The sequence below is a fragment of the Osmia bicornis genome, chromosome 10, assembly GCF_907164935.1.
Source record: "Osmia bicornis bicornis chromosome 10, iOsmBic2.1, whole genome shotgun sequence".
Classification (NCBI taxonomy): Eukaryota; Metazoa; Arthropoda; class Insecta; order Hymenoptera; family Megachilidae; genus Osmia; species Osmia bicornis.
The window spans coordinates 6,636,587-6,659,490 of record NC_060225.1 but is presented as its reverse complement, the minus strand read 5'-3'; the positions used below and the strand labels follow the sequence as shown (position 1 = coordinate 6,659,490).

Sequence of the window (22,904 nt, the reverse complement as noted above, 5' to 3'; positions counted from 1 at the left end):
ACGCCGCCGTTATAACCGCTGATAGAAGAAACCGGAAACGCGCACGGTCCCGTTGAAGATACGACGATAAAAATGTTGGAATAAAGGGTGGGCGAGCTGTCGTGACCGCGATTTCAAGGAAAAATGAAAAATAGCAACGCAGTTACGAGTTGGAACGTTATGTAAACAGAAGGTAGATGTGATTGCAAGGCGCTGAGAGTCGCGTTTGATTGATCGTATAATGCAAATCGTTTGTACCACTTAATCACAATAAAAAAAGTCATTTTGAATTTCTGCAATAATACGGCCATCATTTCTACTCTGAAGAAAATTTCTATTTCATTAATTAATAAAAGAAATTTTCTTTAATCAAGTTCTTCTATTAATTAATGGAAAAGAAATTTTCTTTAATTATCTTCTTTTACTAATTATTTAAAAAAAATATTTTCTTTCATTCATTTTTAAAATATTATTCCATTCTAACTGGTATACAAACATTAGGCCAAAACTATGAACGACATCTTTTTGTTTAAGTTAAGCCTTACATGATAAAATATTCATGCTGTCAGTTTAACACTCGATGGTTCTACCGTTGAAAGAATTTGTCTTACGTAAAAACAAACGAGATTGATAAACTTTGCGTAAATAGAATTGCACGGTATTAATGAAATGAGAAAAGTTTGAACAAGTTTGGCCGTGATGTCGCTGAGCTAGTTTCAAGTAGTAAATGTCAGTAACTAGTCAGACGAAGATTGCTACTCGCTGGATGTTTCTTCCAAAATGTTCCAAATAAAAATCAACCCGAAAAACTTGAAATCAGGTACTTTATTTAACCTCTTTTATACCCTTTTCTCGACTCTACAGCAGCAAATAAATTTTCAAAATAACAACCCACGGTGATTATGTTACACTTCTCCGTTTCTGGTCGCAAAATAAATACGCAAGAGGAATGAAATTTCGAAAACAATTACGAAAGGTGAATTGAAGCTCGGCATGCTTCGTATCGTCGGTAATTAAATTAGCCGAAATTTAAATCCTTGTTAACGAAAAATTAATTGAAAAATTCAGCGCTCGTTATAAAACAAGAACTTCTGGGTGGCTGAGCGAATTCTCTTTTCTCAAAATTAAAACTGAAATTAAACTCGGACAAATGTTTCGGGCAAAAATCCGCGATACACAAATGTGGAAAAATGTTTCGCGGCCTTTGGAGCGACACGTATTAAATCTTTAATGGATTTTTCAAAGCAAGTATTGTAAATAAAAGATGCATCTTCGCCATATGTTTCTTTCCCAACCGCATCCGCAATGTGCATTCGCTTATAACGAGACCGTGCACGTCGCGTCTACGGTATTTCTATGCGTTTTAAACAGAGCTGACAACCGCTGGCATTATTCAAGTCCCACGGATTACTATGAATTGCGTGAAAGTGCAGGTAAAAGTCTACCGGGGCGACGCGGATGGCATGCGGGAACAAAGATTGCTGCCGTCTGTTTAACAACTACCGGCCAAAAGGGTTTACCATACTTCAAAAGTCGCTTTCCGAGAGCAGAAAACACCGACGTATACACAACGAACCGGTGTACCGTATCTTTGTATTATTCATTTTATTTTAAACTTCGCAAACGTATCTCCCAAAGGAACACGAAACGTTCGCGCTTCCCCAACTTAAGGAATAGTAATAAAATTTCCTTCTCGCTTCTATCTGAATAATTTTCAACTATTCTTTGTCACGAGTCGGGTTCTTTCCTCCGCATTAAAAGAAGCTAAGTAGTGATATTATAAATATGAATTTAGAAAAATTTTAAAAATTGCATTAGCCGCCCATGTAATTATAGCAGGCGGAATTTTATAATTTTTTGTTCTTTTTAAATTGCAATCAATTTCGTTGCCATTAACGTCTGGATATTTCTGCGCTTGCAATCGAGCAACACTAGCGATCTGCAAATGCAATTTCGTTTTACACGATGCATTTCGAAAGGGAACCGTTCGATGTACAAAAGTGCAACGCGTTGATGCGTTAATGAAGCTGTTACTTCTGCCTCGTGTAACTAGTTTACCATGTACAGTGTTTCTGCTGACACAGCCAATTATCGAGCATTGCAATTATACCGAATCGATAATTTCCACAGGCCACGGTTCAGTTGCGCTACTTGAAACGTCAAGTTTCTATGTAGACCGGAAGTTCCATCGACTCTAGGAACCAAAATTAACCCTTCACTTTCTAACTGTCACATCGGCGCCAACTTTTGGTGGTTACATAATTATGGAGAATTGATTGATGGCCTCGTTAGTTGCATTTTCCAAGAGCAAAATTAATGTTCATCATTAATTAAACAAACGATAACAGAGCATATTTACCGAACATTACGTTCTTATTTTTGAAACTCTTATCGCATATTTACTTGTCAAACAGAGATAGGTAATCAAAGGCATAGTAATAAAAAAAAAACGACTGAAAAGCATAACTGTCCGCAAATCTTTTTTACATTTACCGACTAGTCTGCGGTTTGGCCAAAAAAAAAAAGGGGGAGAAAAATACAGTTCCATTTCTTTCTTTTACGAAACACTGGTTAAAAAGCAACCGCGAAATAAATGAAAGCATAGAATATAACACCGAAAAACGGTTCCTTCAGCGAGGAAAAATTTGGTGGTGAAATTTAACCGCACGAATAACTCGTTTGAATCGTGACAAAAAGCACATGCAACAGTAACGTCGGTATCGGTGGGGTACAAAGCTTTGTTAAAACCTACAAAATGACCAACAAAATTGCTTTAATCTCCCTCCCCTCTTATTTTGCTGTTTACCGAAACGTACATGCCGCGATGCAACAGTCAAGTTTTTAGACTCTTCTATGAGCCACCGAGCATATTCGTTCACTCCGCACAAAAGAGTTTTAAAGCGTATCGTTGAAAGATAAAGCGACGCGTTTGTAAAAAAGATGCGGCTACAAAATGAAAGAAGAGGTACTTTGGTGAACAAAATAGGACCTGTACTAAGCTATGAATTTTTCTGCGATTAATTTCCTGAAAGGAGAAATATATTTTTCATGGGTTGAAGGATACCAGAAGATATTTTTATAAATGCTCTTCATTAATTAACACATTGAATTTCGTGAGAATCACTAGTGACTAGTATCTTAAATTAGATATATTCGAATAAACAAAAAAAGAATTACATGTGTTAATAGTGAAAGATATTGAAAGCTTGCAATTTGAAATTAATAAATTAATTATTCTTAATATTTTTAATATAAACAAAATCTAACATTACAAGATCGATTAATTGCATGAAATATGCAGCTATCAAAGTGTTAGTCATAAAAGATGAGCAATTTAATTAAAGAAAATATTGAATTTAGAAATGTCTGATAAAATATTGACTTGTACTACTGAAAAACTTGGATATCTCCAAATATAACTATATTCTAAATTGTTCAATGATCCAAATAATTGCATTACAGTGTTAAAATGATCAACGAAGGCCTGTAGAGAATGTAGGCCTTGAAGTTTAATAGACTTGAAAAGTAGATTCGATTTCAATAGCAAGTTCCTAGAATGATCTGACGAATTCCAAGGCATAAGTAAATGTTTCGGAATAACGAGTAACCTACATAATCGATTTGAAGTTCATGGTTCAGAGCCAAAGTCTTAACCAAGTAAATTGGAACAGTAGTATCCATTTGGAAACTTTGAAAGTTACCATCGCGAACTTCTCTGAAACCCAGAATCATCAGAAATTCGATATATCTATGGTTTGATTTTTATAGATATATACGAAAAAGGTAATTTCTTTCCTCCAACGGAAGAACAATGAAAAAATTTGTTCCATAAATAATTAATATGATTACCAAATACCACATTTATAATTAATTTGATACATCTTCGTTCATATTTTAATATCATTCACTCACTCAGAGGTTCCAATTACAATTTTAAATTAAATAAAATCCTTTAATTACCGTAGAGAATCATATATCACATAGGTAATATTTTTCTTTTCAAAGATATTGAATATTATAAAAATCAATTTACTGTGCTGCACGTTTCTTTTCAAAAGCTTTTTGTGAAATTTAATTATCTTCTACCTTTGTGCAAAAATATTATAACTAAATCCTTTCATATTTCCATAAAACTTTCATTTTTGCATCAGAATAGTTCAACTATGCTAAAGAGAATTCATATTCAGAAACGAAAGGGTTAAAGTTACAGAAAGTGAAGTTGATTAGTTTGACTTCTAAGAGTCTCATAGGTATGTACATTCCCATGAAAACACATATATACACGCATACACGCATAGGTGTGTACCTTTGCGTTCACACATAGAAATGTAGTCAAGCTGCTCCTCAAGAGTTCATTACAAGTACCAACCAACCAACCCTCCTCTTAACTCAGCAACTCACTTTACCACAGCCAGGTAGGCAGTAGCTCGCGATTTTCCTCCGGATTGCTAAATAAGAAAAATTATTTAATTTCGTGCACAGTGAAGATCGTTGCAGAGCGAAAAATTTACACGGTTGGATTCATTAAGACCTGCTTCCTTCTTCTTACGACTAGTTCCATAAACTCTTTAAATCGGTAAAGAATCAGCAGTAAATTGGCAAAACAAGAAATACATAAATTCCAGTGGAACTTCAATAAATGGAAAATTCATGTAGCTGTATAAGAATACAATTTTTTCTTTACTATTTATTTTCTATAAAATTTCTAATAATAGAAAGCTTGAATTTCGAATTTCTCCATAGACAAATTTTTGCTGTTTAATTTAGATATCAATAAAAATAAATAATTTTCCCCGAATTGAAATTGAACTTGAAATTGAAATTTAGATTTATTACTTAGAATTTTTCTTTCTTCATTGAATTCAAGAATTACCATTTTCAACTATCTTTTCTAGGAAACGTCCTCAACGATATGAATTAATATGGGTCAACGCAAAACCCATACCATTAAATACTGCATTACCCACGTAACATTAGAATGAAGCGTGGAATGGCATTCAACGTCATTATTCAAGTTGAACTATAGAACCTTTTGACGTACATTGTTAGTAGGAATATCGGGTAGGTACTGTCTCTCATTATCAACCAAGATAATTATCCTCCTTTCATCAGATCAGAGCCGATACTTGGCCAAGTCATTAGCCGGCATATTCCTTCAATTAGAAATCGGCTAAACCGATTTGTCATTTTCTTAATTTTCTTTTTATTCGATTGATTGACAACAAAATATAAAAAATTAATTAAAAATATTTTATCAAAATAACTCTTCAAATATATTGCACTCGATAAATTAACAATTGTAAATATTTACTTTTCACTTCAGTTCAATAAAAAAAAAAATTTGTTTTATTTCCCAAATTTTTGTTACTATTCAAATGTTTAAGATCTTTTTTGTACAAGACATCAACTGCAAAAGTTATGAGAGACAACTGTGAGAATTAATTATAAATTAAATGTCATTATAGTAAAAACTAGTATCTATTGTTTTTTTAGTAAATGTTAAGTAATAGCTGAAAGGAAGTTCGTTACCGAGTCTGTTCATTCCAATTTATTATAATTATGTGGGAAAGTTTGAAACCCCTGTTTCTGATGTATAGAACTCCATTTTAGATCCATTAAAGGGTTGTATGGAAACTGAACGCAAAATGTCGTTTTTGTTACCATATTGGAGTAGGAACTTTTTCCATTAATATTGTGTGAACCCTTATATTGTACTCCTCGCCAATAAATCGACCCTCGCATACGAATTTAGGGGATGTCCGTGCAATAAATGGGGGTGCAAAGGCAAGTACAATTGATCTTTGCCAGTGTAGTACATGATAGTATGGCTATGCTCTGTAGCCCATTGTGAGGGTTGCAATAACAATGAATTATTACCGTAATTCTAGTTCTGACACTAACTGCATACTGATACCATCAGTATATTAAAAAAGCTCTGTTCAATATTGTATCAATATTCATGGTTCATATTTAAGATATATAAAAAATGTACATCAAAATTCTTTTTAATAACACAAAATACTGTACTGAATTATTCTTAAGTTAATTTAATATTTTTTCTAAAATAATAACAGTAATTTTTGCTGCTACTATTTTAGACTATTATTTATCCAATAACAAACAAAGTTAATTATTCACGTGTAATAATTTTAAAAATTATAAAATTAAATTTACACTTTTCCTCTCGATTTGCAACATTAAAATTCGAATCTAACAAACCAGGATATTACACCTAGATTTTATCAATTGGATTTACGGTTCGTTAGTTTGATTACTCTCAAGGGAATGGTTAGAACATACCGCAGCCTTCTAAATTAATTTTATCACTGTGGAAATACCAGTATTATCTAAGATTTCGCAATATAAGCCATGTACTTTCTGAAAAGGTTCTCTGATGTAACATGGAAACTTGCTGCATCGAAGATATAACTACATGTATTTTTAATTAAAGAGATGAAAGATTAACTCACATGTACCAAACGCTACAAAAATCTAATTAATAGAGAATTATGAAATAATGCGAATAGATGGAGAACCAAAAGACAGAAGAAGCTAAGCCGAAATGGTGCATATCGCGTAACAGGAAATCAAATCATTATTTACGAGCAATAATCAGAACATAAAAAAGCAATTACAGAGGATGAAACAAGAGGAAACGATGAGTGCTCGTGTTATCGGTGCTTGAAACATCCACGGTATTTCGGAATAAGCGATTATACATGTACAACTGCAATTAGTAGCCCTTGGAAAATGGTTTCTCGTAATAGCTGCGATGTAATACTACATTGTTATAAGTTTTACCTCCCGCTAAGTGGAATTTAATCCCATCCATGCATCGAAAATTATAGAGTTCTCAGTTGTATGAAATTATTAACAGCATGTAAACGTATATCTAATTAGGAATCATTCAAATCTAATAACTATTAAACGCGTTAAATTTGATATTTTCATTTCAACAAATTGAAAAGAAACCAAAGGATAAAACAATGAATATTTTTAACTGAATATAGGAAATAAAAATTTTAATTTTGCTATTTGATTAATTTAGATTAGGAAGAATTAATATTAAAAATTCAAACAGTGAATAATTGAAATTGAATGCCAAATGAGAACAAAGTACATAAAATAATTCTAAATGCAATTTAGAAAATTTACATTTACACGAGTATACAAATAATATAATAAATCATCTGCAAAATACAATGGCAACATTATTCATGGAACATAGAACCACTGAACCATTTTTAATCTTCAGTTGCAAAGGAAGCATAGAAATGCGTAGAAAGCTTGTTACAGGATCGAAGGGTCGAACGATACGAGGGGGAAATAGAGAAGGGAATCCATGGCGATAATTAATTCCATGTCGGTGACATATGGTGTTCACGGGGATGCTATTTCGAATTACCATACGTAAGCTATATTGTTCAGAACAGCGGATGGCTACGAGCTGTCGGAAACAGACAAACCGTTTAATTGACTGAGTTAATACGAACTAAATAATGATTAAAATTCAAGCTGGACTCGATGCCTAATTACACGTGATTCCTAGGTTTACCCACTAATTTTCTAACTTCCTATTCTGATACAACCACAGTGAACACTTCTGAAATCTACGTCACAATTCTAATAAAAATCCATTTCAATTTAATCCTAAAAGGCCATTACAATAATCTTTTTTATCTTCTCTCTTAAAAACATTATTTATTCATATAAAAGTATCAAATGATTTTCCAAATTGCTTGGTAGAGGATTTATTGAAATAAACGATAATAAAATTTAATTTAAAAGAGAAGGATTTCATTGTCAATTCCACTTAATTCACTTCAAAGACCAATTAATATTCTGTGATTTCAAAAACAGCAACTCAAATAAACCCCTTCAATAAATCTACTTCAATGAACTTTTATTTCATTGTCATTTTTATAGAAATGAAACAATGCAATTTTGATGACTCTATATCAAAGGAATTTTTTTAAAAACATATTTAAAAAGTATCAATAAATTCATGGGATTTTAAGCAATTAATGTATGAATGAGTTCGACGTATGAACGAAGCAGGCACAAAGCAAAGAGTAAATCGATACGGAACTAAAAATTTGAATTCGTATTTTGACTAAATGTACATTATATAATACCTTCTATTTTCCAAAAATCAAATATTTCTATTCGATTTTTTAATTGCTCAGAATTTGACTGCAATACATGAATTTTTGCAATGCTATTCCCTTCTTTATTTTATTAAATTGTACTTTAAAGAGTGGATACTGTGAAATATATTCATTAATAATTTCAGTTTAGATAGGAAAAGGTACGTGAAACTGTACGAAATGTGCAATCGCCGAAGTGTTAACATTTATTGTTACAAATCCGTAGCAGGTAGGAGAAGATTAAATTTGTTCAAGATTCAATTGCACAGCTTTAAGGAAGTACTAGCGCAATATCGTCGCTTAAGAGGTACTTTTTCCTAGTTACGAGGCTATTTTCGTTAAACGAAACACCGGTGCCGTATTTAATTATCGACCGTTCCCGACTTGATTTACGTTCCTCTACCGAGAGAAAAAAAGAAAAGGAAAAAAGATTCGACGCCGAGTGGTACACGCGAACGTAATTAAAATCCGTGTTTTCCAATGAAATTTCAAACAACACTGCAACAGGAACAACAATGAATTATTATTTGTCGCTGTATTGTACATACGAGGAAGTCGTTAACGAATGTTGAAAAATTTTATTACGGTACGGATCAACGAAACCAAGTTATTTCGAGAAATTGAGATTTAACGAGAAAAATGATGAAATTTAATTTACAACATGAAATTTCACGTAAATATGGGTCGTAATTCACCAGTATCGATATCGTCGAATAATTAAAAATGCAACAAAAGTCGATGATTTTTTGTTACTTAATATTCGTGGAAAATGGAAACGTATATACAGGATGTTTCAAAAAGGTTAAAGAAAAATTTTGGTAAATAAAAATAAAGAATATTGTTCCAAATTTTTGCCCAATTTTTTAGATCTCCTCCTATAGATATAGTAATAGAAAATATTGCAAATATTATGCAACTGTACCATAATAAACTCTATTGCTGATCAGTATTTTATTCTATATCCAATAAATCTTGTCTCTTGTAAAGATGTGTCAATTCGTAATGCAGCATCCAAGAAAAGAAGAAAATATCAAACGACACGATCCTTTTTTACAGAGATGTCTTTTAAATCAGAAATCTGTTTATTGATCCTCGATGACAGTTGTGTAATCAAAGTTGCAGGAAAATATTACCTGTCATGTAATACGTGTACTTTCACGTCGCTCATATTGATAGGATTACATAATATGCTTCTATCAGTAACATTTTCAATTGAAAGTAATATTCAAACATTTTAAACTTTTGAACAAATAAATCTATTTCAACTACAGTATTTTCATGCTAACCACTTTTTACTTTTTTCCTATCTCTACCATGATTGTATAATATTTAAACGAAAAAAATAATCTCTCTAACGTGTACTCAAAAATCTGAAAAAATATGCTTTTACATCTAAATAAATGAATAAATAATTTCAAACTTTGCCTGTCTAAAATTGTAATTCAATTTCCTAGCAATCTAACCGTTCAAATCTATTCATCCAATATTTCGAGATAGAGAGTCGATACATCAACTCGTAATGAAAATTTCGATTGAATGAAGTGCTCCAACTGGTTGCAAATCGATCTTCATTTAGAATACTTCAAACAAATCAAGCGTGCAGAGAAAGAATGATAAACAAAAAAATACCATGCATTTTATTCCATCAGTCGTTTCAGTTGAACAGGAAACTTGATTAATTTTGTATAAAACTGTTCAACTTCGGCTCGTTGTGAAAAAATAAAAAGGTACAAGGATGTACAAAATGTTCTCGTTGGAAAGGGGAGAAAAACGTATGAGAAAGTGGAAACGGAAAAGCGAAGCAAGAAACTGTGGAGGTGAGTCAGATACGTCTGAAGATAAAAGGAACTCGACGGGGGATTCACTCCGTTGGAAACCGAGTCGGCGAGATTGGATGGAGTGCATATTAACCTCCCAGTAGACCTACGATGAGGTCAGATAGTCTCAACTTATTTATTTGTTTCTTGGAGACGAAAGGTAGGAAGTTAAAGGAACCACTGGGGTGGGAATAGGAGTCAAAAGATTGAATTTGTCAACGAAACGAGAAGAATTTTTGTGAAAATCCAGAAAATTTACAAATTTCTATTTAAAAAAAAATTTAATATTGAAGTAATTTTTGTCTATTTTTTCAATGATCAAATTTCAAATTGATCGAACGTATTTTCTGTTCGTGCCAACTTCGAAAATACCAAATTTCTCCGATGAAGGATTAATTAATTTGTGCCTACAACAGTGTTAATGTATCATCAAGTTCGGACGTTTTGGAAACAAGCTTTGTTTCTGACTATAAACCAAATTCCTCGATCAAAGTACTTCGACCTACGTCAGCCTACCATTAATTTGACTTCAGTATTCAATTTCTGTCTGGCGTACAATCAATCAAGAACCCATCGATGGGAACCTGCGAACGTACGAATGACTAATGATCGCGACGATTCGATTCGCAAAGCTTACTCGGATATTTTCTTTTTCCAAACAGAAAAGTTTTACGTGATGTTACCTAAAGAAATAGCCAATTTAAGAGCATGTTGTATCGTTATTTGAGGATTGCTTCAGATTGATCGATCAAGTTTCTTCTGATTTCTTCGTTGAAATGTAAAGTTAGATTAACACAAACACAAATTTGAAAACCGTTATTTTGAAAAGACTAATCATATTTTCTCCGCGAATTAATTTAATCAGAAGTATGTTCAAAATAAATTTAGAATTTGTAGGCATACGATATTCGAATATCGCCTATGGACAGCCATTAGCGGCTGTAAGTATATATGTATATGTGTCTATGTGTCTATGTTCGATTTATGTTTGTTGACATCTTGCCCCCTGTGACCCCCGTGAACTGTGAGCAGTTCAGTTCCCTAACGACAGCGGTGTCGAATAGTACAAATAAAAGCTAAATCGGTGATACCATTAACGCTCCGAAATCATTTCTTTATTTCCGCTCTATATAGCCTCCTACAAATTGTTCTTTTATTTACTGTTAAATCAATGCAAAGACCGTGATATTATTAATAAATGAAAAAACATAACACTGAATTATTAATTTAAAAACTTTTTAATTAATTAATCTCTATTATTTGCAATACTGATTTAAGTTCAAAATTTCATAAAATAATCAGATCAAAAGCTTTATTGTACGCAACACTATTCAAATACTATATACCCGTATAGTTTGTAATACGTGCAGCCAATCCAAAGCTGCGATATACCAGTTATAGATCTTCTTCTTGATCCTAGTGGAAAATGTTGGGCATTCTATGAAATAACGCAACGCTAATCAAAAAGTTATACTACTGCAAAACAATCACGTATTCGTAATTCGCAACACTATTATCAAAAAAAATCTAATTATCAATTCAATAAATTAGACACTATTAAATATTAATATTAGAAATTATAAAATTAATAATTTAACTGACAACGCGTTAGTATTTATTCGCGACACTAATTGTAAGGTAATCATCAACAATTAATACTCAAATCAAAACTCTATTTTATATTTAAAAATAAAAGACAACGCGTATATTTAAAATTCGCAACACTAATTAAAACCGCGATTCGCCCAGCATCAAAGGTCAGCAGCTGAAAATCTACTACTACTACAACTACAAAGCGAGCACAGTGACAAAGTAGTAACAAAAATGACTTTCCATCCTCGGATGGCAAGCCATTAGTAGTTGCCCTCTTCAATGGCAAATTGCCGGGCCTCTTCGGCATATAGCCTCTTCTCTCTTCGGGCGCAATGCCCGCTGAAACTTAAGCCTAAGTGCTCGAGATTTCCTCAACGACAACACGAGACACAAAACAAGAAAAAGAATCGCCAAGTACATCAAAGAACAACTAATCTCGAGCAGAATATTCGTTTCAACCGTATCGTCGTGACTTAAAAAGTCTTCGAATTTGAAAAATTCAAAGATAAAGCCAGAAGCAAATGATAAGTTCTATTTGCACCAGCTTTATTTTTAATTTTTCATCTCAGTTCTACCTACTTAGAACTAAACACACACATACCAGAAAATAAACTACCTGCCTACCTAAAGCAGTATTTAAAAAATTGACGAAAATCATTCACACCAACACATTCATTAAACGATTCTCATGCACACTGCTTGGACGCAAAAAGCCTACACTAGGGAGAACGTCCCGGGACGCCTCCGACATCCAAGCTTAACATACACCTTGCATACCATAAGTGTACGTACCATTTTCCTGGAATCGACTGGCAAGTGATAGCCATCATTGTGTTAAAAAGTACTGATATATTTCTTTATTTTCATGTGCAAAATTTATATAAATCTTTCATTTTTCATGTACTTTATAAATTGTGTATACCTACATGAAATTGATCATTTCTGAAATAAATTATGATAAATAATCAGAATATTTCATTTCATTAATGTTAATTAATATTTTTGAATATGCAAAATTGGGAAACGTTGATCTATTTATAGTAGAATTTTAATATTATTTCATTATTTATCTTTTTTTCAAAATAAAATATCGTATTTATTTATGACATATCAATAAACAAAACTGAATTTGAGTATTAAATAGTATTAAATAAAGTATTTCGGAATTTACTCGTTGTAAAATGCCTTCTTGTACATAATTAACATATTAACAGATTGCTAATATTTAATTGTATTATAAAAAATTTATAAGTACAAGAAGACCCTAGCCTAAAGTCAGAAATAAAACACAGAAAATAGTTACTACTCACAGGTATAAGTACACCTGTGGTCACTATGCTCGCTAAAAATCACGTATACAACTAGTCACCCATGTCGATTTGGACCATTCGTCCTACGACATGATGAGAGACCAGAGGAATAAAAAAACATACGACTCACCGAATGTAGAGAATGAGTGCACCTTGGAAGAGAATAGATGACCTTGGAGAACCATGGAGAACCCTGGATGACCTTGCAGAACCTTGGAAAACCCTGGATGACTTTGCGAACCTCGGAAGAACACTCCATTGTGTCACAAAAAATCTGTAACAGTAAAGAAGTGAATTTTAAACAAATTAAATTATGTGCCATTTCCATGATTAACAACGATTCAATTATAATTTAGTGACAAGATAGTGAATATGTATATTGTTGTTCAATGTTTATAATAGATTTTGAAATTTTACCTGTTCTTTCTCGTTTTAAACTCTCAAATGGACTAATGGCGTCATCTAACCGTGCGAAGCTCAAGTAACTGATCGCCAAGTGTCATGGCGGTCGCTGGCGCGTCACTTTCATTCGATTTTCAATCACTGATCTGAAACATATTTAAAATGCAAATTTAAAGCAATGCGATGCAATAAATACAGCTGTACTATAATCAAATTGTAATTCGTTATGTACCAATTATATAACAATAAAAATTTAGTCAAAAAATGTCCATATATGGAGTAATCGGAACTAAATGTGCAACGTAGAAAGTCGAAGAGGTCAATTTTATTTTCGTTAAAGTAAAATAGTAATTAAAAATCCTTAAATATTGAAGAAAAACAACTAATTGAAGCTAATTAACATTGTAATAATGAGTAAATGGAATTTGGTAAGAATAATTAAAATTTATATACCTTGATGTGAAAGACGTTAACACACAATGTTTACACTTCAGCGTCCAGCAAACGACTGAAGATTACGAACATCCTTCGACATCAGGGGAGGGGGGACGGGGATTTAAATTCTACTACTATGATTTTTCTTTCCTAAACAATTAATAACATCAAATTAAAATACCATATAAAGATTCCATTAAAATTTTACAATTATTATAATAAATTATTTTTGCCTTGAAATTTATAAAAGATTTACATCAATATTGAATGATTTATTAATACCTAAATATTGAAACAATACATGTAAACCATGAAAACAGTTGTTATAATTTAATGTTATCGAAATTATTGTTATATTATGTCATAAAATTAACGAATAACAAGTTATACAAGTTTGCTTAGTAGTTTTATAGAATTTAAAATGTAGAAAATCAAAATTTAGGAATATACATATACCCTGAAAAGGAATGCTACCTTTCTTACCCGGATATGAGAACCTTACTTTTTATCACAGACTTTTTTTATAACAATTTTAAAAGATGGTGGAATGTTACATGTTTTAAATAAGATTAAGATAACTATGATAAATTATATAAAATATTAAAAATGACAATTTATTTTATAAAGCAATATCCGAAAATACTACTTCAATCATCAATGATAGATGGCGCCACAAATCAAAACAAAAAATTTTATTCAAACACAATTTAACAATAAATATTTAACAAAAAATTATGATGCTGCTACTTCACCTTCCAATATTATAACTCTTTATATTTTTCAGGCAGATGTACTGTTAAAGAATTTAATCTCACATTCGCTTTTATTACACCTAACAATTTTATTTTGTTTTTAAATGTGATACAAAAAACTGGTATAGAAATAGTTTCATGTATGAGTGTGTTAGGATACAGTTTACATGTGCTTCAGTAAATATATATTATATATTTAAAAAATATGTACTTTTGGAAATCTCTTATAGGATAAGTTCGTTATCACAGTAATAAACTATATATTTGTTATAAGATTAAAATTTTCTTATTACAATAAGAAAGCATTATTATTGTTGAATTATTAAATCAAGCTTGGTAATAAAAAAGAACTGTAAAATCAAATATTCCTAATATTTTTTTGATTTAGATGTCAATGCATTTGACAATTAAAAGCATAGATCACATAATAATAACTTAAAGCCACAAAAGTTAATCACTAAATAATACTTTCTTTTGTAAAATTATATGTATGAATATACACATACATATCGTTATAATGTTGTTGATGTAACAGCACTAACACCGTGTACTAATACTATAGGTGGTAAATCTGCCGTTAATTCTGTCAACAATTGAAGGTATTGCCGATACATTATATTTTCATCCCAGCTATTTGATGCTGGTGGAGCAGGTAAATAAATAAACGTTGTCGCAGTTTGAGAAGAATGTTGCCGAATTAATTGATTTACACTAAAAAATATAATTATAAAATTATAAAATAATATGTACTTATGTTTAAATTTATACAATAATTAATATGTTTAAACAAGTACCTTAAAATATAAGTACGTGATATGTTGCTTAATACATTATCATTGCTTTCAGTGCTTGATTCATATTGATTTTCCACACTTGGTTCCATAAGTGATCTACCTTCTAACCCACGTACTTGTGTTCCCCAATCAGGAATTTTTTTGATAGATGCAGATATTCTCAACATATTTAACAACTTTTTAATGCGATGCTCGTTAGATATTTTTGGATGTTCGCTAATCGAATTTTGCGAGTCTGAAGTACTCAAACTTGCATTGCTATCTGAAATTTCACAATGAAATACTCTAAGATGCAAATTTTTCCAAACGGGTACCATATTAATGATACATGCAAGTTGAAGCATAAACAATGATGTTGTATCGAATGGATCTTGATCTGTTGGTTGGAAAAAGTTCACAGGCCATACGTCAATATATTTCAAGGAAGAATTCCTGTAACAAAGAATTTATTTATAAAAAAAAATCAATATAATTATATATCAATTGTATACTCACTTTGTTATTTGCGATTTATTTAACATATGGAAATTTCTACATAAGCATAAATTTTTCTTCATTTTCAAAACGTCTGAACACATCCCCACATATTGTATAGGATCTAAAAATTTTTCTGGATTTGTTTGTCTCAACGGAAATACATTGCTATTTGGTAATGCTGAGACATTTTCAAATAAGTCTGTTGCATATGGAGAATTTTTGAAGAAGTCTACCGGAGCTTCTTCATCGTAAAAACCAAGAACAATTGTATTTGGTTTCATTGCTCCCATTCCAGATATTCTGATTAAATGGTGTAATCCTTCGCGTACGGTTTTTGTAATTGTTAGTTCGACAAATGCTTTGACTTTCATATGATCAACTAAACTCAACCAATGCGGGTATTCTTCTATAGTGGGATCAATATTTTGACCTAAAAATTCTCCGACTTTTACATGTCCTATTACGTATAGTCCTCCTTTTTTCAAATCATTTACAAAATCAATAAGTGGACACGCTGATCGCGGAGAAGCTACCATTAGAAGCATTTGCGGCCGCCAAAATTTCACATGATCTTTACGAGAATCTAACATTAATAAATACTTTCTAACTTGGTGGAATATAAGTGCTTGAGATATGCTTCCCCAGGGGGCATTTTTGCTTGGAGAAAATAAATGCAGTACAATGATTAATATTAAGCACAATATAACACTACTGGAAGCGTAGATACTATTTATGACAAACATCATTATCAATGTACCAAGAAGTCCGATTGTTGCTGTATACCATGTAAAATAATTAAATGTTGGTCTGTAAAAAATAAAAACATTTAAATCGGTTTGTTTCAACTTTTATACTGATTACTTTGAATAACGTAAATTCGAATTAAAGAATACCTGAAGTTTGGAGCACTTGCAAGTTCAAGCCCAAGACAAGCCAAATTGGTAGCCAAGTAACTTAACAAAAATAATACCGAATTAATCTGAGCAATAGTATTCAAAGAACCTACAAGTAAAATTATTTGAACTAAGGTCCATGAAGTGAAAACTGCAGCAATTGGATTTCCTTTCCATGTTCCTTGTGTAATAAAATTCAATCCAGATCCTGTAAATATTAAGAATGTTAGATTTTTAAAAAGTTAAAAAGTTTTAAAGAAGATTATTTAACTTTAGACTTTAATTATTTACCAAACACATTATCCTTTGCCAGTGCTTCTAAGACTCTACTTGAGCCTATCAAGTTACTTAAACCTGCACTAAATGTTGCTGTTAATATACCAACTGCTACAAATGGTGGCCAAATATTAATTGGCATCATGTACATAAAGTTGTTTTGCAATAAAAATCGACTTGTAGTTGCAGCAGTGAAAATAGATAATAAGATGTAACAAATAAATGTAAATAATACTGCCGACAAAGTGCCACGTGGAATGTTTCTTCCGGGATTTTTTAATTCACCTATAAATATTAATAATTTACATGTAGATACAAATAAATATGCATTATTGTTCTTAAATATTTACCACTCATGTTAGCTCCAGCCATTATACCGGTAACACCGCTAAACAGTACACCAAAAACACTTGCAAAATCAGTCATTACTCCTCCACTTGAATAATCAGGGCTATAATTTGAATAAAGATTACTAATAAGGGTAGATGATAATAGTCCTGTATAAGTGCCATTAACGTGATAAGTTGCATTTTGGACCAATATATTTGCATCTGGAATTGGTATCTACAATAAAAGATACATTATTTACCCTGTCTTCAACTGATAAGTTATTGTTTCTCCAATTTATATAATTACCTCCATATATCCTTGTGCTAAAAAGCTTATAAAAACGCTTGTCAAACAAACACAAACAACAGCCAAAATTGCAACACTAGTTTTTGCAAACATTGCTGCACCTATCAAACATACTAGTAAATTGGCAGTATTCAGTACAGAACAATATAAAAATCTCCACCATCTACCATCTGGTATCAGAGCACTTTTTCCAGCCAGATAACCAGATGGCCCAAAATTTTCTATCAATCCTTCAGCACAACCAGATATACAAAGTGCACTTGATACAATATTAGCCATAAAAAATAATGTCCCAATGGAACCACCAAATTCTGGTCCAAGTGTACGGCTGATCATAACTACATAATGTTTATTAAGAAAAATTATTGTATATAAACGGTTTCACAAGGTCTTATTATCACTATCATCATAATGATTTTGTGATATACAGAAAAAGTACTTCATCAATTTGGTACTTTACTAATTACTGAAAACAATAATAATACTTTAGAAATAAAGGATACAGTATGCCCCACCTCCTTCAACTGCTCCATTTGTTGAAATTGCACATACAGATGCTACAGTAAATACTAAAATTCCATATGCAATTATGAACTGTGTCAAAGTTACAAGTAATCCAGCATTACCTACAATGTACCCTGTAATACAAAGACAATATGAAATTAATATAAAAACATATAATAACTTATAATATATAAGTGTCTAAATATACAATATGTAGAGCTTAGTTTTACATATAACTTAGTATTATGTTTGTTCTTACCCATTCTTATAAAAACTAAGGCACTGAACATGGATAAAGCAACAGGACTAAATACTCCAGCAAATGTTCCTAAAGTACGACCATTGTCTGTGCCTAAGCTACCAAATTCAACATATCCATCTCCTTCTATATTCTGTACCCTTCCAAACCTAAAGAAATTACTTAATCTATAAAGAACACTTCTTCCATGAATGAGTGGATCTTTTTCGCTATTAATCTTGATCTGCACAGGTTCATTATTTGTTGAACCTACTTCTGATGCTATCATTTTTACTAGTTTCTGAAAAGATAAGTTCCAAAAGAGCATAGTATAATAACAATGATATATCTGTTAACTCAAGTTACATTGTTCATTCACTTGATTTTATAAGCACTTTTAAGTTATTTGTAATCTTAAACAGGGCTATAACATAGTTATAACAAATGATAAAAACTTAAATATAATGATTACAAATATTCATAGACAAATTACCTGGGTATTATAATAATACACGTACTTATATCTTTATTTACATAACAATATACAAAACTGTTAAGCATAAAATATAAAACTTATGATGTCATCTATTAAAATGTCATATAACAGCTGTAACTGTACAAGTTAGAGGTTGTTAAACTCACATCAGGAAGTTACATACTGATTTAAAACTTCCTCTTCACCTAATGAGTAATGCGATTATTTCTCAAGATTACAGATTATCACATTTTATTTTATTGTTTTTATTTTTCATTTTGTAAATATGTACATTGTTTAAATTCCCTATTTACTCAAAAGAACATTCACCTGTATACATTTGGTATTACTGACAATTATTCAAAACTATGTAATTTTGACATTGAGTATAATTTCATAATTGTAAAACATTAGCAAAAATGAATAAAATAAATATTTATTTCAATAAATAATTGAAAAATACAATTTATTGAATTAAGGAACATAAATGTTATTAGCTGTAAAGTGCTGTCAATGAGAAATCAAATGTTATAAATCAATTAACATTGTATTTTCGTTAAAACTGTTAAGATTTCTTTCTTTTAGTGATAATATGTTAAGTGAGACTTCTTAATAGTTTAAATCTACATTATATACGAATTTATAATTATATATATGTATCTATTATTGTTATCATAACCCTTCGAAAGACCTAAAATTTGAAGGAAGCGTATGCAATCACTTATCTTTTAAACATTACAATAAATATCAGATCAGCTTCATTAAATATAACCAATAAAAAAATGGTTATATGTATAAGAAAATTAGTTCTACCGTTATCACGGTCGATTGCAAAAAATTTGTTAGTAGCTCGCCAAATGAATACAGCTATAAAAACGGAGTCTGTAAAATCGTTGTTTTACAAGGAATATGGAGAACCTGTGGATGTTTTACATTTTACAACACAAACTATTAATCAACCAGAAAGCAACCAAGTAAACAAATTAAATATAATAATTAAGCCAACATAATACCTTTTTATATTATAACAAATGATGTAAATTATTCTTATTAAAGGTTTCTGTAAAATGGTTGTTAGCCCCTGTTAATCCAGCAGACATCAATACCATACAGGGTAAATATCCAAGTAAACCACCTTTGCCAGCTATTCCAGGAAATGAAGGAGTAGGTGAAGTAATAGCCATTGGGTCTGACGTGAAGGGTTTAAATGTTGGTGATAAAGTTATTCCAAATGGTGTGAATTTAGGGACCTGGAGAACTCATGCAAATTACAAGTCAGAAGAACTTTTGAAGGTGGAAAATAAGTTTTAATATAAAGTTAGCATACCTAGATCTATTATAACAATACAACGAATTGTATTATAATTTCAGGTTCCAAAAGATGTTGGCACTGTAGAAGCTAGTATGTTAAATGTCAATCCATGTACTGCATACAGAATGCTTAAAGATTTTGTACCACTGGTACCTGGAGACACTGTGATCCAGAATGGTGGAAATTCTGCAGTTGGGCAAATTGTTATACAGTTGTGTAAAGCATGGAATTATAGATCTGTTAATGTTGTTAGAGATAGGCCAGACATAAAAGAGTTGAAGGTATAAATAGATTGAGAAGTAGAACTTGTAATTGTTTGTAATTTTAAATATTTTTCAGGATTACTTAATTAGTTTGGGTGCAGATGAAGTACTTACTGAAGACGAAATAAGAAAGACTCAAATTTTTAAAAGCAAAAAGTTACCATCACCAAAATTAGCTCTTAACTGTATATGTGGGCAAAATGCAGTGGAAGTGATGCGGCATTTACCACATGGAGGAATTATGGTAACTTACGGTGGCATGTCTAGAGAACCTTTAACAGTTGCTACTTCTGCACTTATTTTCAAGGTACTATATGTTAACTAAAACCTGTAAAATACTTAATATTATAATTGATAACATTCTTTTAATGATTTCATAATATCAATAGGACATTACTTTAAAAGGATTTTGGATGACAGCATGGACAAAGGCGAATATGAATTCGCAAGAACGGATAAATATGTATAATGAATTAGGAGCATTATTCAGAGATAAAAAATTAAAAGCTCCACCACATAAATTGGTTCCATTTTGCCAGTATCAAGAAGCTGTTACAAATGTACTTAATGTGAATGGTAAAACTGGGGTAAAGTATATTTTGGATCTGACCAAACCTTAAAATGAATAAAATTCTTCTTTCCAAGAAAGAAGAATCTAATAACTTCTTAACACAGCTATTGCATCTTTTCCAAAAAATAATGGCTTTGTAATTTTTATAATACGTATTTTATAATGCGAAAAATTTAATTCAAAATCTAACTTAAAATAATTAATTAATATCTTAAATACAACTCACGATCGAAAATTCAACACATAATAAATGTAACATCAGACATAGCAAATTTACATAAATTGTTGCTAAAATAATTACAAAACAGCTATTTTGATTAATATCAATAATTAATCAGTGAATTAGTATATTAAATATATTCCTTTATGTTGCATGAATAATAAATTTGTGTATTATAAAAAATTGTACCATCATGTACAAAGCAGTTGTATAACTGTAGAGCAAATGTATAAGAATATTTTGTTTATTTGTTATTTAATTATTAGTGTAATTTGGAAATAAATTAAGAAAAATTATTCTGTTTTGTCTAGAAGTTCTAATAAATCCATATTATGATTTATTCCTTCATGTTCATCCTCAAAAAGATCTGCACGTATACTATCAAGTTTCGTTTTATAATCCTCGTTAAATTTCGTTTTCTCCTGCTTCATAATCGTCGTATCATCTTCGCTATCTTCTTTATAATTAGCATCCTCTTTTTTTACACTTGCATTGTTATTATCTTCGTTTGATAGTAAATTCAAACTAAAAGGACGTTTATACGAAGCTTCTTCAGTCCCCAGTTGGACAGCTAACATACCAAGTTCTGCTCTTGTACCACACTCTTTTAAATAATTATCATTTTCTTGCTCAGAAGCAAATTTTGATATGTCGTGCATCATTGAGTACCTATATAATACGTATTTAACGTGTCAGTATTTTTTAGTACATTTACTTTTATTTACTTACATATTCTTTCCTAATAATGTACCGCGTTCACCAAAAAGATTAAAAGAATCATTACAATAAGTTTTAAGATCCACATCACATAGTTTTAAGCTAGAAAGATGATCTTTATTTTCTTCATATTTTTCATTGTACTTGTGATGTTTTATATTGAAACTACCATCATCATTTTGTAATCCAAGTCTAAGAAGAATAGATACCCGTATACAATATGGTTCTAATTCTTTCAGACAACAATTTCTGGCATTCCAAATTTCCTCCAAAGTAAAAGTACCATAAAACTGTAAAATAATCAGTAAATTGTTTTGAAAAAATCAGTATACATAAATAATTTCATCGAGTAACAACTTGCTTACATCAACTATCATCTGATGTACTAATCCCGCACAACGCTGAGCATCAGGATGACTGACCATATCACGCATCGCATCCGTGTGATTTAATGTTGATAAGATAACTTCTACGGGGCCCGTGACTGCAGTTAGTTGATATTTGACCATCATAATCATTAGATCAAATAATTTATTCATACTATTTTTATCAAGCTTCATAATTGAAGATAATACAACACATTCTAAAGTAGGCCTCAGGACAGGTATTTCAGTCAAAGGTTTTTCTTCAAATATACAAGACAATATTTTTGGATTAAGTAAAGCAGCAGTCACATCATCCAATACTAAAAAACAAAATAGAAATTTTGTAATATCAACTGAAATATACATTATTATAAAACAAAATTATATATTGGAGGTAACAGGCAGAATTTTTTTTTTGCATTGTACTAAACTAGCCTTGTATAGTTTTATCAACATTGATCCCCTGTGCCTTTAATCTTTGTCGTAGAACATATAACATTTCCCCACCCATATTTAAATAAAGAATTGGAGTCGCACATAAAGACATTTTTATTACAATGAATATTCACTTTAAGTATAAAGTACTACTGACTACTGGTTTGAAGCATACATTATGTAGTTTACTAATACCGTTGTCCTGGTGACAGAAGTATACACACCTAAGTGATGTAGTACAGTTGAAAGGCGAGGTCGATCAATGTGGTGTAACTTAATCAATGAACTTTTAC

At 31.0% G+C, this 22,904-nt stretch overlaps 3 protein-coding genes and 1 long non-coding RNA gene across 4 annotated transcripts; 1 reads left to right on the top strand and 3 right to left on the bottom strand.

Moving 5' to 3' along the window:
- Nucleotides 1-12,979: 12,979 nt before the first annotated feature.
- LOC114871245 lies at nt 12,980-13,794 on the bottom strand. The gene is made up of 3 exons (XR_003788542.2): nt 13,702-13,794; nt 13,264-13,394; nt 12,980-13,120 (listed from the first exon to the last, which is right to left on the bottom strand). It is a non-coding gene; the product is annotated as an uncharacterized LOC114871245 (long non-coding RNA).
- A 705-nt stretch (nt 13,795-14,499) lies between these two features.
- LOC114871279 (solute carrier family 12 member 9) lies at nt 14,500-19,013 on the bottom strand. The gene is made up of 10 exons (XM_029176970.2): nt 18,747-19,013; nt 18,275-18,554; nt 18,015-18,149; nt 17,512-17,849; nt 17,226-17,439; nt 16,891-17,160; nt 16,600-16,807; nt 15,725-16,513; nt 15,230-15,661; nt 14,500-15,146 (listed from the first exon to the last, which is right to left on the bottom strand). The coding sequence occupies exons 2-10, from the start codon at nt 18,540-18,542 to the stop codon at nt 14,948-14,950; spliced, it is 2,853 nt and encodes a 950-aa protein (XP_029032803.1). The 5' UTR covers nt 18,543-18,554; nt 18,747-19,013; the 3' UTR covers nt 14,500-14,947.
- A 288-nt stretch (nt 19,014-19,301) lies between these two features.
- LOC114871284 (enoyl-[acyl-carrier-protein] reductase, mitochondrial) lies at nt 19,302-21,390 on the top strand. The gene is made up of 5 exons (XM_029176984.2): nt 19,302-19,702; nt 19,785-20,021; nt 20,100-20,321; nt 20,380-20,610; nt 20,693-21,390. Exons 1-5 carry the CDS (start codon nt 19,511-19,513, stop codon nt 20,921-20,923), a joined length of 1,113 nt encoding a protein of 370 aa, XP_029032817.1. The 5' UTR covers nt 19,302-19,510; the 3' UTR covers nt 20,924-21,390.
- Nucleotides 21,371-22,817, bottom strand: LOC114871285 (protein OSCP1). The gene is made up of 4 exons (XM_029176985.2): nt 22,612-22,817; nt 22,177-22,496; nt 21,824-22,101; nt 21,371-21,763 (listed from the first exon to the last, which is right to left on the bottom strand). The coding sequence occupies exons 1-4, from the start codon at nt 22,721-22,723 to the stop codon at nt 21,388-21,390; spliced, it is 1,086 nt and encodes a 361-aa protein (XP_029032818.2). The 5' UTR covers nt 22,724-22,817; the 3' UTR covers nt 21,371-21,387.
- Nucleotides 22,818-22,904: the final 87 nt, after the last annotated feature.